The sequence below is a fragment of the Electrophorus electricus genome, chromosome 8 (genome assembly GCF_041902795.1).
Source record: "Electrophorus electricus isolate QZ-2024a chromosome 8, ASM4190279v1, whole genome shotgun sequence".
In the NCBI taxonomy this organism is placed as follows: Eukaryota; Metazoa; Chordata; class Actinopteri; order Gymnotiformes; family Gymnotidae; genus Electrophorus; species Electrophorus electricus.
In genome coordinates this window covers 5,560,001-5,575,000 of record NC_137504.1, presented here as the reverse complement: position 1 = coordinate 5,575,000, position 15,000 = coordinate 5,560,001, and the positions used below count along the sequence as shown (strand labels likewise).

At 44.8% G+C, this 15,000-nt stretch overlaps 2 protein-coding genes across 10 annotated transcripts in view; one reads left to right on the top strand and one right to left on the bottom strand.

The window, feature by feature from the left end:
• The window catches only part of zgc:113162 (dual specificity testis-specific protein kinase 2), a 22,423-nt gene extending 20,040 nt beyond the window's left edge, over window positions 1–2,383 (top strand). For all 3 annotated transcript variants that reach the window (XM_081720245.1, XM_027003758.3, XM_081720246.1), the window contains 3 exons: window positions 113–196; window positions 935–1,021; window positions 1,195–2,383. In XM_081720245.1, coding sequence (XP_081576371.1) covers window positions 113–196; window positions 935–1,021; window positions 1,195–1,296 — 273 coding nt within the window. In that variant the 3' untranslated portion in view covers window positions 1,297–2,383. The remainder of the gene's footprint in view (window positions 1–112; window positions 197–934; window positions 1,022–1,194) is intronic.
• Window positions 2,384–5,643: 3,260 nt separating this feature from the next.
• Window positions 5,644–15,000, bottom strand: part of nsmfa (NMDA receptor synaptonuclear signaling and neuronal migration factor a) — a 27,035-nt gene continuing 17,678 nt past the window's right edge. For 2 of the 7 annotated variants that reach the window (XM_081720031.1, XM_081720032.1), the window contains exons 6-12: window positions 14,896–14,985; window positions 13,356–13,483; window positions 13,116–13,199; window positions 12,825–12,858; window positions 12,016–12,467; window positions 10,479–10,554; window positions 5,644–9,539 (exon numbers count right to left, since the gene is read on the bottom strand). In XM_081720031.1, the coding sequence (XP_081576157.1) occupies window positions 9,442–9,539; window positions 10,479–10,554; window positions 12,016–12,467; window positions 12,825–12,858; window positions 13,116–13,199; window positions 13,356–13,483; window positions 14,896–14,985 (962 nt within the window). In that variant the 3' untranslated portion in view covers window positions 5,644–9,441. Of the gene's footprint in view, window positions 9,540–10,478; window positions 10,555–11,730; window positions 11,834–12,015; window positions 12,468–12,824; window positions 12,859–13,115; window positions 13,200–13,355; window positions 13,484–14,895; window positions 14,986–15,000 lie in introns of those variants that run through there. The other 5 variants (XM_081720034.1, XR_014125089.1, XM_081720035.1 and 2 more) reach the window with 5 other exon arrangements.

Below are 15,000 nucleotides of genomic sequence, written 5' to 3'. Positions count from 1 at the left end.
CTGAGCAGGGATGGGAACTTTAATGTTTGCACTAGAGACTTTAATGTTTGCACTAGTGTAGTTTGGTGGCAGGTCTGATCTTGACTGTGGCTGCATGTCTCTGCAACCCCAGGTGGATGTGTTCTCTTTTGGAATCATGCTGTGTGAGATTCTGGCAAGAATCCCTGCAGACCCAGAGGTGCTGCCCAGGACACAGGTAAAACCACTGTGAAGCTCACACAGGCGCACATAGACACATGCTTGCATACTGTGAAGAGCTTGCTAGTAGCATGTTCACTGCTCACATCAGGAACTTTGTATATTACCTTTTTTTGTACACAGATGAGCCAGAAAACATTTTTTAAGTAAACCCAGTCATGGTTATATACAGAAAAATGTGTATAATTTTTGTGCATAAAGTATATTTTTCTCTATTAATATCCATTTCTTAATGTATCAGATTCATGAAAGCCAGTGCAGATGAAAGGAATGTCAGCGAGGGCAACTGGGCCATGATGTGCAATTATGTGGTCCTTTATGCATCATTAGGACTGAAGGACAGCATGTACTAGGTGGGACAGGGAGAAGAGACGGACCATAGCTAGATTAAGAGAGGCATTATATGGCTCTTTCCACTAACCAGCAGGGATATGTTCCCAGCTTTCAATAATTGGATTCATCATCATATGAATAGATGGCCTTTTTTTTGCCATCACACAGTTCAGTTGTAAGTGTTCAAGAATTCTTGAACTGGCTGATGAGAGCATCGAGAAGACAATTTGGCCTGCTTGGTCAGTGAAGCTAGAACTACATATTAGCATACATATGAAGATGGTATTAATGATCTGCTTTCACCTATGGATCAACTTCTTTGAACAATATATGGTAGACTTTCAAAGGTTTGGGTCATACTTTAGGGAAGAGTAATGTGGGGGTCCCACTGCTGCCCCTGCAGGACTATGGCCTGGACGTGCAGGCATTCAGTGAACTGGTGCAGGGCTGTCCACAGCGGGTGCTCCAGCTGTCTGCCAGCTGCTGCTTAGTAAGTATGAGAAAGAGGATGGTGGCACTTTTATACTAAAAATCTGCCCCATGTGTGAAAACAAGGCTTCAGAACACATAATCTAAGTTCCTCTTGGGATGGACTATTTTTAACTGCTTTTTTTGGCACCTAGGAGTGGTAAAATATTCCATGTACTGTCATTCCACTCCCAGATGGAGCCCTATTGCCGGCCGTCCTTCCACGAGCTGCTTGATGACCTGGAGGACATATTAGAGAACCTGGAACTCCCGCAATCCTCCCTGGCCACGGGCTGAGCGTTGGGCAGCAGAGCCCCTTGGCCTAGAGGGCATTGTGGACCAGCATGCCTGTGTGTGTGTGTGTGTGTGTGTGTGTGTGTGTGTGTGTGTGTGTGTGTGTTTGACTGAACCAGAATGGGCACCTCATGTCCTTGTCCTTATGATTGAGGACATAAACAGCGGAGAAGCTATAAGTGCTCTGATCATCACACCTGCAGTGAGCGAGCAGCTCTGGCCCTGGGCTCTTTCTTTTTTTTACTCTCTATTTACCATTGTGCAGCCATTTTTACTGGGACCGCCTTCGTTTAGTAATAGTGGAATTTTGAGACCAAAGTAAGACAGGACCAACCCCTGATTGCCTGTGGACCTCAGGCTAAGCAAGGTTTATTCCAGTGTGATTTAAATATGACTAGAATTAAAACTTAGAGCAAATCACCATGTTACATGCTTTTACATGTAAAATGCACCCTCAGTGTGTGAGTTTAAAGTTAAACACAGAAGAAATGACCCGTGCTTGAGAAATGTGCATGGGAATTAGTTATTTTTCTACTTTTATATAGCATATTAGATTCAATGACCGCTGCTCTCCTTCCCTTTAAGCTTGTTTTTTCCAAATAATCTGCACTCTTAGGTCTTACTGTGATGCACATAAAACTGTTTTATTTGCCATGAGGATGGCTGGGCTATATGTGATGGGAGTTTATGCACACATGGAGAGCTAAACATTTAAATGCTTTTACTATGTTCAGTATGTTCCTTCAAAGAGATGATGCAGAGAACTGAGCAGCCCAGTGAACACCTGTACACTCTTAAGCCTGTCATTGGGATGAATGTTCTCTCAGGTTTCATAGGCTTCTCAAATATGTGAATATTTATGTACATTTTTAGAACTTGTAAATAGGTTTGTATTAGCCAGTCCTGGAATGTCTTTGTTTACTCTAGCATTTCTACACTAGATTATATTTTGTTTACTATATCAAATCAAATTGTTTATATTCTTGATTGTGTAAGTGGTGGTAAAATATCTTGATTCATATAATTTCATAAATTGTGAAATAACAGCATCTTTAAGTATTTTCAAACAGAATACACGTCTGTTCTCCAATATTTTGGTGTTTGACCATAATTACATTGTTGAGACATTAAATAACTGCTCACATCTTGCATCTAAAATTTGCTGTCAGAATTCTGAACCTCACTAATCCAAAGAAAGGCAAGTGAGCTGAAGTGCAAGTGTTTCTGAGGCCGATATGACTGCGTGGGAGTGGAGGCTTAGTTCACAGTAGTATGTGGTATGGGCGTGCGTCTGCTGTGCTACAGGCTGTGTTTCAGCCTGCATTTGCGGGGGCACAGAGGCCACAGATTTACTGTTCTGTCAATCGCACACATCCAAAGACAAATTAAGGCTACCAAACCCCATAGGATGAGAGTCACGGTCTGGGTAACATGCTGGTCAGTAAATCGATGACTGTGGACCAGAAAAAAAATCAATTTAATGGCCGCCAGCATTAGGAAACCCACAGTGAAAAGATGGATCTAAAACAAGCATGAGTTATGATGAAAGGACTTTAACAAGGGGAGAATACAAGGCAGACCTCCATTAAAAAGCACTATTGCTAAAATCTCTAGTCAAACTTTTGGACATGCACTGGCTGTGTCCGTAAGCATGCAAAAGTCAACCATAAAAATGACTAAGCAAAAATGTAAATGATTACAATATAATGTAAATGCTGCTAGAATTAAATGCTTACATTGAATGCTATACTATACAGGAAGTTGACACAGGAGCAGAGCTGAAAGACACTAATTAGGTTCATCTTTAAGAGTCTTGCAAACTGCCTGCATGCATACATGGTGAATATTTTATAGCAGATTTTCTTCTTTGGCCACTATGTGCATATCAGTCTTGAACTAGTTTGAAGTGCTTTTGCATTGGACTGGTATGCCAAGATCACTATGGTAGCTCAGAGGTTAAGGTACTTGACTCATAATCAAAAGGTTTCCAGTTCATGCCACAGTTCGGGAAATTTTTCTGCAGTGGGCCAGAGCAGAACCCTGTCACAGGCAAATGAGAGGGTGAGGAGTTGTACCTCAGTGTATTCTGTCTTAGGTCACCAACTGCTGCTTTGTATATACAATTGTATGTTTGTTTATAACAAACAGTTGAAGGTCATGGTGGTGCTTTCTGTTAAGTCAAGCCTATATATTTTATTTGAACCATTCACAGAATGGTTTTATTACTGCATATTATAATTACTCTGGCAAAGGAAGGTCATAGTTACACAATTTATTTATTTTTTGCATTTCCTACAATATAAGGAAAAAATTATAGAAACTCATGCTAAGCACAAAAGCTCTAAAGCGCTGCATCTGGTGGCATGTGAGGGCTCAGCTTCCTGCATTAGTAGGCCAGCTGTGTGGAGCTTAAGGGGAACATGCACCCAGGTGCCATATTTAATTGGTGAAATAAAAGGTGTGTAAATACCAACTCATCACTATAAAACGCGCAGACGTCTGCAGGTGTAAAGAGTCTTTTGTCCGCTTTATTTTCTGAGATTCTTTCAGTATTTTTTCCCCATTGACCTTACCTGATGTGTTCATTTAAAATGAGAAGAGCGTTGGCCTCTAAAGAGACCAAATGAGCTGAGATGGCAGAGGGAAGGAGAGGAAGTCAGAAACAGGTGAAAAGTGCCCAGGGGAACACTGGGAAAAGCTTTGTAATCACAGTTCCCACAGAGGAACTTTACCATCTCAGGAACACTTGGGAATTCGTAGAAATGATAAAAGGATTTTTAAAGGTACAGACAGCCAGTGTGTCTCAGGCCTCAGTTTTTCTTGTTTATAGCTAATTTTGATCAGGATGATGTAATTAGAATGAAATCACTTGTTTCTGTCATATTTGCACAACATAGGAAATGCCTACAGGTGGCGTTTACTTATTAGGTCCCCTAGGTGGCAGTGTAACGTCTTGCATCAGTCAAACTAGTCAACTCCTGTCCATTCAAATAACAAATGTATATGCTGCTAAAATGGAGCAATGCAAGAATTTACACACAACACAAATGTTAGCAATTGCATAGCTGCAAGAGTGAGGGATGAGAGAGAGAGAGAGAGAGAGAGAGAGAGAGAGAGAGAGAGAGAGAGAGAGAGAGAGAGAGAGAGAGAGAGGTTTAAAAGGGATAAACACAAACCTTGCCTTACAGCTTTCATTCAAACCTAGTTCAAGCTGAGTGTTCCCGGTCCCTGCTCAGCTCCCCTTTAGCTAGAGGTCAAGCTGGGCAGCAAGGATACCACTGGTTGATCGGGAGTGCTGCAGAGAGCAGGTGACCTTCACAGGCTTGTGGCTGCAGCTTGGCCGTCCACGACCTGGTGGAGCTCGCCGTTTGTCTTCTGGCCGTGCCGAACTGCCGAGATGCACACTGCAGATTGCTCAGGCGGCGCAAGCGTCACTGTCCTTCAGCCGGTCGGCTCTTCCATTCTTCAGCGCTAGGACTCGGTGCACACCAGCAGTCATTTCTCCACAGTGTACATCAAAACTGACATAATATGGTGGGTGCAGCTTTATTCTATAATGCACTTAAGATATTTCGAACGCCAATCAAGTTATTGAGCTTTCATTATCGTTAATGAGCGCCGGTTCAGAGGCTTTTTAATTTAGCCCTAAAAATAAGTAGCAGTTTCAGTTAGTCTTGCAAGTGCTTGCGCATAGGTGCTGCGGTAAGGACAGAAGATATCTATCTTGTATTTAAGGAGTTCATTTTATAATTTAATTTTGTAAATAAGAGCTGTTGGCATAGCACATCCCCAGCATGAGATGAGCTTATTTTGGAAGGACCCTCACTGGAGCGCTGATTGATGTTCGTTCCCAATGCACTTGCCCTGCTTATTATGGCTGGCTTGGTAAATTGCTGAGACTTGTTTACGAAAAGGCATGTTGTCTGCTCCCCACAGCATTTAATTCTCTAATTCATATTCAGCTGTTTGCTGAGGCTGTGCCCATCCTGAGGAGATCTTAAATGAGAGAGAGAGAGAGAGAGAGAGAGAGAGAGAGAGAGAGAGAGAGAGAGAGAGAGAGACACCGAGACAACTGGGGGGTGGGGTGGGGGGGTACAGAGTGTCTTAAAGGACATCCTGGATACAGAGACAGAAACAACAATGAATTCAATTTAGATTGAAACAGAACATTTTACTTGAAAAAAAGTGTTAGAAACATTATGCACCTGTCCAGTGCCAGCATGGTAGAATGTCTCACATTCAGAATGATAATAGTACTGAAACTGCAATCTTTACACTCGAGTTTAATCCCCAAGACAATGATACAGTAATACAACGCAGTGAACATGGCACAAATATGCTGCTGTGAGGTATTTCAAATTAGATCATACCACTGGATATATCTGTTAATGTCGCTGATATCTACAACATCTACCACATTTAAAATAAGAAAAAAAAAAAGATCAGTTAATCAGTTGTCCTCAATGGTCATCTTTCCCCCAATTAAGAGGTGCAGAGAATTATATTCTGATTAGTGACTGGAAAACAAGAGAACATAAAGGCATCAAATATTCATCCTGAGCCTGCCCTCCAATCAGAGCTCCTAAAAACTGATCTCAGGCAAGATGAAGAGACCTGGTAGAGAACCACAGTGAACCATCAGCCACCCCCTAATAAACCCAACCAGCAGTGGCCCAGTTGCTCTTCCCTAATCTCCCTACCCATGCAGCCAGACCGCTGGCACAGAGGCCCAGGAAGAGAAGCACCAAGGCTGGAGAGCTGGAGCTGGGGGAGAGGTCGGCACTGCACCGGGGCGGCGGTCCACGAGGCCATCCGGACAGGGATCCTGGGAGAAAACTGCCTTACACAGTGCAAATCAGTGCTTGGCCATTAAAGAAGGGCTGAGAACAATTAATGAGTGGAGTATAAAAGCCAGGCTTGCAGTGGGCCAGTAATCCAGCATGTCATGCTAATATGTTAGTATGGTACTACATGGCCTTTGATTCCCTTTTTTTTCCCACTTCGGTCACTTTCTAATTCCCGTAGACATACACGGATGGAAATCGGTTAAAAAGGGCAATATTCCATAAAGGTCAATATAAAACATCTCATAATACTTTTAATTAATTCATTGCACAAAAAAGAACAGTTTAAATAGTAAATACGTCAAATTATTAGTATGGTTGCAGTGAAAGCGTGAGAGTAATAAGAAAACAGATCCGCATCAAACCGAATTGATCAAATAAAACATAAATCGGACAAGATGTTATCAGAGCTACAGTACTGAAGCAGTAACGCAATCACCAGGATGCTTTTACGGTGGCATCTACACTTTAAGTCTACTTTAATAGTCTCTGGAGTGAGAGAATTTGAAGATTACTGCCATAACTTCTATGCACACATTACAGCCTCTGCCTTCGCCCCCAATGGTCAGAAAAGAAAAATATTTAGACAAGCAACCAACAAACATAAGAAGGGAAAGAGTGAATAACACATAATTTATATTAGTATTCAATATGGGTGTAATCAAATGCCACACACACCGACACACCACACCCACATATTGCTACATCAGTGGTGAGGATTCAAATAATATACATTACCCCACTTGACATCTTTTTATATGGAAATTCCTACATTAACACAAAATTGATGTGCGTTAAAAATAACAGTATTTCCTCTATGCAGTCATACTTTCTATCAAGCCACTCAAGGGATGGGCTCATGGTTTGAGGGACAAACCCAGCCGTCCGCCTGTGACAGAGTTCAGCATGCAGCCAACGAGTGCGATCATCTGCTTGTGATGCAAACGAAGAAGACAGCAAGCCCCCATCCTATCACAGTTCTGCACTCACTTCATTCGCTGGAAAGAAGTGACTGCCCTGTGCAGGAATTCCTCCACAGTGTGCATGGCTGTGTGTGTCCAGGCAGGACTGATGGCTAGAGAGAGGGTAGAATCAGACTGGACCTCATTTTGGGCATCTTTCCATTTCCCTAGTCCCCAGATTTACATGCGAGTGTTCCCACACCCCGATGTTCCTGATACTATGATTGTGATCGCACACACACACTTACCCTCCCACCACCCTCTGTGTGTCACACATGCACACGGGCACACATGCGCACACACACAGTTTCACTCAGTCTGACTGCAAGTCACAGATGGCTCCAAAGCGGTGCAAATTTTTGGAGGATCAGACCAATTCATTACACGTCTACTCCCCAGGTGGCCTGTGCATGGCCTGGGTTGTAGGTGGAGGGTTCCATGCTCGCGTTTGGCTCCCGGTTCTGAAGCTTCCCCAGCCAGCCAGGACAGACAGAGCTACCAACAACAATTACATTCAGCACATTCTTCCCCATGACACACTTCATGTCAACTGCAAATAGCCAGGGTATGTGCATTTTAGCTCTTCCCAGAAAACCCTCTAAATAACATCCCTCCACTTCACTGGCTAATGAATGGTCACTGAAGTGGCTTCGCTTCATTCTGCTACATGTTTATCTCATTCGGTCTCTTACATTTACAGTGCCACAGAATCCACAGCAAGCTTCCCACAGCCCAGTGCCAGTAGACACTATGCAGGGCTCTGCTTGTCTGTAACTACCATACAGAATTCTCAGCTGCCATCACCTTATATGTTACATCATATTTCACTTACAGTTCGTTTTGTCAGCAACTCACATGATCTGTCTATTCGGGCTCGTGACCTTGTCCATCTTAAAGTTGCTGACATTTTTTTTTTTTTGGTAAAAAAACATTTCTTTTGCACCCAAACCAACATTTGGACTCTAGTCCACAACGCTCGTCAATATTCACCTCCCTTTCTCACCAGCAGCAAGGCTTGTGAACATTTCATGAGTTTATGATCCATTGGCTGAAGTACAAGAATGTATATGATTCGAAAGGTCTGAGCATTTTCCACTAATATATGTGCTATGGCATTGTGCACGCATTCCTCTGAAGCACTGCATAAATGCCACAGAATTGATGAGGCTGAGCTTTCTCTGGATGAACTGGCCTAAACATCAGATTTGCTGCTGTCAGATTCCAGTGGAGGCCGGCAGTGAAGGTTGAGGCTGGCCTCCACAGGTACATACTGTAGCATGGGCCTAGTATCACTTTTTGTTGGTTCTGTTTCAGAACATAAACACTAAGCTTAAATGAGAAACAGGACATTTTGGACAGAGGTCCTTCATCAGCTGTGTAAACGAAGTACACACCTGATGAAAGACCTCTGTCTGAAATGTCCTGTGTACTTAACTGGAATTTTGAGACTACATCTTATAAATGAATCAAGCTTAGTGTTTATTTACTGAAGGAAGTGTGTGTCTGTGTGTGTGTGTGTGTGTGTGTCTATGTATGTGTGTACGTATGTGTGTGCGTGTGTGTGTGTATGTGTGTGCATGTGTGTGCAAGGGGGAAGATTTTCAAATCAAATTATCAGGCCACAATACACATCATATCATCACTGACTAGAAGGATGCTCTGGCATCTTGTGTAACAATTACAGATAGAGCAGACGTCAGGAGAGACATTCTTTACACAAAATACCTAACAAGAAACTCCCAAATACTTCTGGACAGAGCAATAATGAACATATTCATTCATGACTAAAACCTGAGTTATTCAAAGTAGTTCATTAAAAAGACCACACAAATATACATCAAAAAATAAATTGTGTTTCACTGACATTTGAATTATTTGCATGACTAAAGCTACACGATATATTAATGAGATTTATATAACTATATATCATCTATATATCACTGGTATTAGTTATTTTTATGTCTACATAGTTTTGTTTGTTTGTTTGTTTTTTTCAAAAAAGGTCTGAAAAAAGCCTGATATTTGACATAAGACGTTTTTGTAAGTACGGTTGTCTCTTAGGGCATTAGTGAAGTAGATATGTTACATAGAAAACTCAACAGTCTGACTTAATTTGTTGATGTCACCACCAGCGCGAAGTCCTGCTCATCCTTGTCGTTACTGTTCACTCACTCTGACAAGGAGTGCTGTCCTTGGGACGTGTCTTCTGCTGTCTGCGCTCACCTAGAGCGAAGGGCTGGACCACGAAGTGGCCACTGGACCCTCCTCCTCCTCTCTTCCGTCCTCCTTCACGTGAGCGGGTGGGATGGCACGGTCCTGTTGAAGCCACGGGCCGAGCCGGGTCACAACAGATCCTCGTAGTCCAAGAGCTTTGAGTGCTGCCGCGTTTTCCACAGGCGGTAGAGGCGGAAATCGAAGTACGTCTCTATCATTTCCTTCCCTAACACAGAGAAACGGTAGAAGGAGCAGTCACGTGCTGCAACGCTTAGCTGCAACGGGACTGCACATTTTCACACAGCACTTGGGTCAGGCACAGATGGTGTGCCATTCACGCACTAGTCTAAGGTGAATGAAACGTTAGCATGCAAAGACAGCCAGAGAGAAAACAAGAAATACACATATATACCCAACCCAAGCGCAGAATCCAGCATTTCAGTTTCCTTACATATCTTATTGTAAATGTAGCTTAAACAAAGTGCATGCTGTTGACATGTATGAATAGGGACATGTCCCACGCTTCACCTAAAGAGCTTGCAGATGCATAACCTGTGCTGCAGCCTTCTTCCTGCACTCTGGGCCTGCCTGACAGCCATTGTTCCTCCTAGACCTGCTTCCCTGTGCTGTCTGACTCCTGCTGAGGTTTCTTCCTTTTGCCTCCTAGGGTATATTTCCTTGCCACTGTACCCTTGGCTTGTTCAATACGTGACTAGACCTGGCTTCTGGAAAGCGGCTTTGAGACAATGTCTTTTGTTCAGGGCTCTTTATAAACACTGAACTGAAGTGAATAAACGTACATCTTAACATTGAAACTGAACTGAATAAATTCATATATTATTCACCATTTGGAATTCATACATTTTAAAACGCAGGAGACAGATAGCAATAGGGGGAAAGAAGGAAATATGGGTGTGTGTGTGTGTGTGTGTGTGCACACATATTTGCCAGTGCCAGTGTGCATGCGCACGTGTGTGTGTGTGTGTGTGTGTGTGTGTATGTGTGTGTGTGTGTGTGTGTGCACACATATTTGCCAGTGCCAGTGTGCATGCGCACGTGTGTGTGTGTGTGTGTGTGTGTGTGTATGTGTGTGTGTGTGTGTGTGCGCGTGAGTGTGTGTGTGTGTGTACTGTAAGCTGCAGCGTAACGGGGCCATCACCCTCACCCTGTGCGGACAGCTCTAGCGGGGACTCAAAGGTGATGGAGTAAGGCCTCATCAAGTTCTTCAGCTTCTGGAACAGCTGTTGGCACACGATAAGCGCAGACACCAATTAATCCTCTCTCTCTGATCCATCCCGCACCTCTCAGCTTCTATTGCTGCTCCCCTTCTCTCTGCAGACGAGCTCTATGTATAACCAGGGATACCTCTGCCACATAAACAACATACGTCTTCCTTAGGGCCCCATGCAAACTGGAAAAACCTTCAAAAGCACCGATTACCACGGCAGGCCAAGTCTGAGAATGATTCTCCAGTTTAGGCGCTGGTATCCTGTAAGTCTCAGCACCAAGAGGCTCTTGGTGGCATGGGTTCCATTCTGAGCCTTTAAAGGAGTTGTTCAGTTCTAGCCTGGTTTATAATGGGACTTAAACACATGTGACTTTTTGAAAAAGGCCTTAAAGAAGAGTTTGGGATGGGAAGGGTTGGTAGAATCGCCATAATGTAAGAAGTGCCATTCTGCTTCCCATGTTGCTGTTCCAACTGTGAAGGTAAAAATTTCCCATCCTTAACAGCCCAGATTCACAATCTCTCACTAGTCCATCAAACACATGTCAATCACACTCACCCACTCAGTTCCCAGGAACAGCCATGCCTCATGGGTACTGACGCACAGAAAAGTTCATCTTTGCCTTGGTGCACCCATCAGATACCAGACCAGTGCTAAAATGTCCTTGGGGCAATGCTGCAGAAGTCACCAGCTACAAAAGACCAGCCAGCTATTTGTACATAGTGGAGGCAGAGGAAGCCTCGGAGTGCTTCCTGCTATACCTTCTTTAAAGCTCTCTGTAATTAGAGTGGAAAGCTCCTGTCTGTCTACAGTGTTCAGCATTCAGGTGTGTTCACTCTGCAGGTCTGAGGGGTGAAGGGGAAAGCAGCGCTTTGGATTGTGGATTTTACGTGACCAACAATACACGGTCTGTCAAACGCGGCAGGCATGGACAGAGAGGGGAGAGGGAAACAGAGTGATAGAAAGAGTGAGAAATGGAGAGATAAAGAAGGATGAAAGATGGAACGTGGCCACTCAGTGCTGCACCAGACCCCAGGGGTCCTGCATTCTAATGGATGACTACCGGCCCGTCAGAGGCACGCAGCTTTATCTAGGAAACAGGCTGCTAAAGCAAAGATTCCAAAGGCCAGGCTCACAGCTGCAGGTGTTGGACAGACGCAGGGCACAGGGCAGGCTGGACACAGGACCTACCTTCTCTCCATTGGGATTCCCCAGCACGTAACATCCCATGATGTGGATCACGTTGGGCTCCGGGTTCACCTTACTCATAAACCGGCTTAGCTTTTTCCAGAACCTTCTCACACACACACCCACAAATATACACACGCCCCCACCCGCACACACCCACGCACCCACACATCCACGCGCACACGCACGCACACGCACGCACACGGAATACAGTTCCTCCCGTTACTGCCTGTGTAGTTCAGTTGGCTGTTCATACTAGAGGAGAGCCCAGGCGTTTGTTTTACTCACTGGCTCATGCCCTCCTCCTTCTCCACTTTGGCAAAAGTGGCCACTTTGTTCTTCAGCAGGTACAGATGCCCCGGCCCACCCTAACAGAGCAGGAGAGAGACTAGATCTCCCAGACACACGCACAAACATGTCATACACATATTTACACAAAACACAGACGGTGATGCCTTGCACACACAAGCTCGGGTGCAGGAAGCCTCTAAATGGCAGGTATTGCAGAGTCACTCTGCATGCATTTCTTGGCTGTGGGTGTGGCTTTGCTTGTCTGTGTGTGTGTGTGTGTGTGTGTGTGTGTGTGTGTGTGTGTGTGTGTGTGTGTGTGTGTGTGTGTGTGTGAGTGTGAGGGGCATCGAGAGCTTTTCCTCTGCGATGTAAACTCACCTGGCAGAAGATGAGCATGCGCCAGATCTTACTGCCTCTCCTGTAGGAAGTCAGTCTCTTCTCAATCTCCTCTACAGCACAGAGGCAAGGGGAGTGGCATCAGCTTGAGTGACAGGCCCATTCTAACACTCGTTCAAGGGCCTTTACCAAAAATAACTTTTGGATCCTCATTATACAATTTTCCAGCAAACTTTCTGAAACCACAGTAGACCCTTAGGCATTCTCAAACATAACAAAAGCTAGAGTTCAACTCAGAGTTAGAATGATTATTTCTGCAGTCCGAGCTTCAGTTCTGAGCATCATGCAAGCCGGTGCCAAGATTAACACAGTGCCATTCCATGCAAAATAGCCAAAAACTGCAACAGACGTGACAATAAAAAACAAGAATTTGGTTCACATGCACAAACACAGTGCACACAGCTACCTACCCAAAATATCATCAAACGTAGCATGCTCATGATCCTAGAGACAGAGACAACAGCGTTGTGACATCAGTAGAAACACTGAACAGAGAGTAGGAAGAATGGCTTCTGTTGCTGTGCTGTTTGTGTAATGGTGGGGGGGGGGTGGAGTGGTTGAGTATGTGTCTAGGAATTGTGGCCTAATAACTTGTGAGGTTGAAAATGCAGTGGCAGAGATGACCAGATGATACAGGGGAGATGAAGGCACCTGTTGTGCAGTTGTGATGGCATTCTGTACATTCTGCTGCGTGAACTCACGTATAGTATGGGGATAATGGAAGGGTCATCCCTGCGAATGATGTTTGGCACGTACTCTGCCTTGGGGACTTTGGATGATATCAACTGCAAATAAAAGCAAATTATAACAATAACTTTAATAATTGTGAAAGTCAACGATACTAAGGCAACGATATCCCCGGTGTAATAAAACATGCGAATTAGTTTGAATGACTTCAACATAGGGTAGATCAGCTGGGAAGGGGAGGGGATAGAACTCGCCATGACTTTAGGAGGGATGAAGTCATCTCCTTCACATGCCTGCCTCTCCACCTCTCTCTCCTCCTCCCAACCCACCTCAGCACAGCTGCCCTCCTCCAGAGCAGCACAAGGGGCCTGCAGCTCCCCACCTGTAGCCCAGCCAGGCCAATCACGGAGAGGGAGAGAAAGATAGTGTGTGAGAAAGAGAGTGCGGGTGTGCGTGTGTGCGTGCGTGTGTGTGTGTGTGTGTGTGTGTGGGAGAGAGAGAGAGAGAGAGAGAGAGACAGAGAGAGAGAGAGAGAGACACACAGTTAGAAGAGTGGAAAAGACAACTTCAATAGCAGTAGGAGATAAGGCAGATTAATAATGGCAGGTGAATTAAAGAACACAAAGATATTTATGTGAAAAGAGTCCAGACACATTCCCTTAAAATGAAAACTTTAAAAGCACAAAATACATGTTGGACAGGGGAGTCAAATAATGAGAGCAATATCACAACTGGCATACTTAAGCAACCCACAACACACAGCCACAGTTACCCCATATAACACACAGCCACAGTTACCCCATATAACACACAGACACAGACAATGTGAAAAACAAAGATAAACCACAAGTAGAACATCACATGCTGACACAATTTACAATGTGTGCACGCACAAACACACACAATCACACACACCAAACTCCAGACATTTTATTTGTGACAGATACTCACAGAGAGAGAGTACAGTGAGAGAGAGTGAAGAACACACATTTTGAGACAATCCCTCACTCAGAGGAGGACAGACAACGGCAGAAGACACGCATTAGTAAAAGTGTGTGTGTGTGTGTGTGTGCATGTATAAGTTATGTGTTGTTATAGCTATGATCAGTGTGCCTTATGTTGTATGCAGGCCAATATGCTGTCTGTACCTGAATCTATATATTGACTTCTATGGCAGGTGGTTGTGCATTCAGATAAACACACAAGGATGTGTAAGCACACGTGTACCAAAGGAATGTGACAAAAGAGCATGGGTGTGTTTTTTGTGTGTGTGTTGGGCGTGTGTGTGTGTGTGTGTGTGCTGGGCATGTGTGTGTGTGTGTGTGCTGGGCATGTGTGTGGGTGTGTTCTGGGCATGTGTGTGGGTGTGTGTGTGTGTGTGTGCTGGGCGTGTATGTGTGTGTGTGTGCTGGGCATGTGTGTGGGTGTGTGTGTGTGCTGGGCATGTGTGTGGGTGTGTGTGTGTGTGTGCTGGGCATGTGTGTGGGTGTGTGTGTGTGTGTGCTGGGCATGTGTGTGGGTGTGTGTGTGTGTGCTGGGCGTGTGTGTGTGTGTGTGTGTTCTGGGCATGTGTGTGGGTGTGTGTGTGTGTGTGTGTGCTGGGCGTGTATGTGTGTGTTTGTGCTGGGCATGTGTGTGGGTGTGTGTGTGTGTGTGCTGGGCGTGTGTGTGTGTGTGTGTGTGCTGGGCATGTGTGTGGGTGTGTGTGTGTGTGTGTGCTGGGTATGTGCGTGCGTGTGTGTGTGCTGGGCAGGGGGTTGGGGTGGGGGGGTGGGGGCAGGTGGGTTGACTCACTCTCTTTGGAGTCGTGGAGCGAGTCTTGCTGGACCGGGGTTGGGTCGCTCCAGGAGCGGTTGAAACTCTTCGCCCTGCGCTCTGCAAATGCTAATGGAGGTGGAG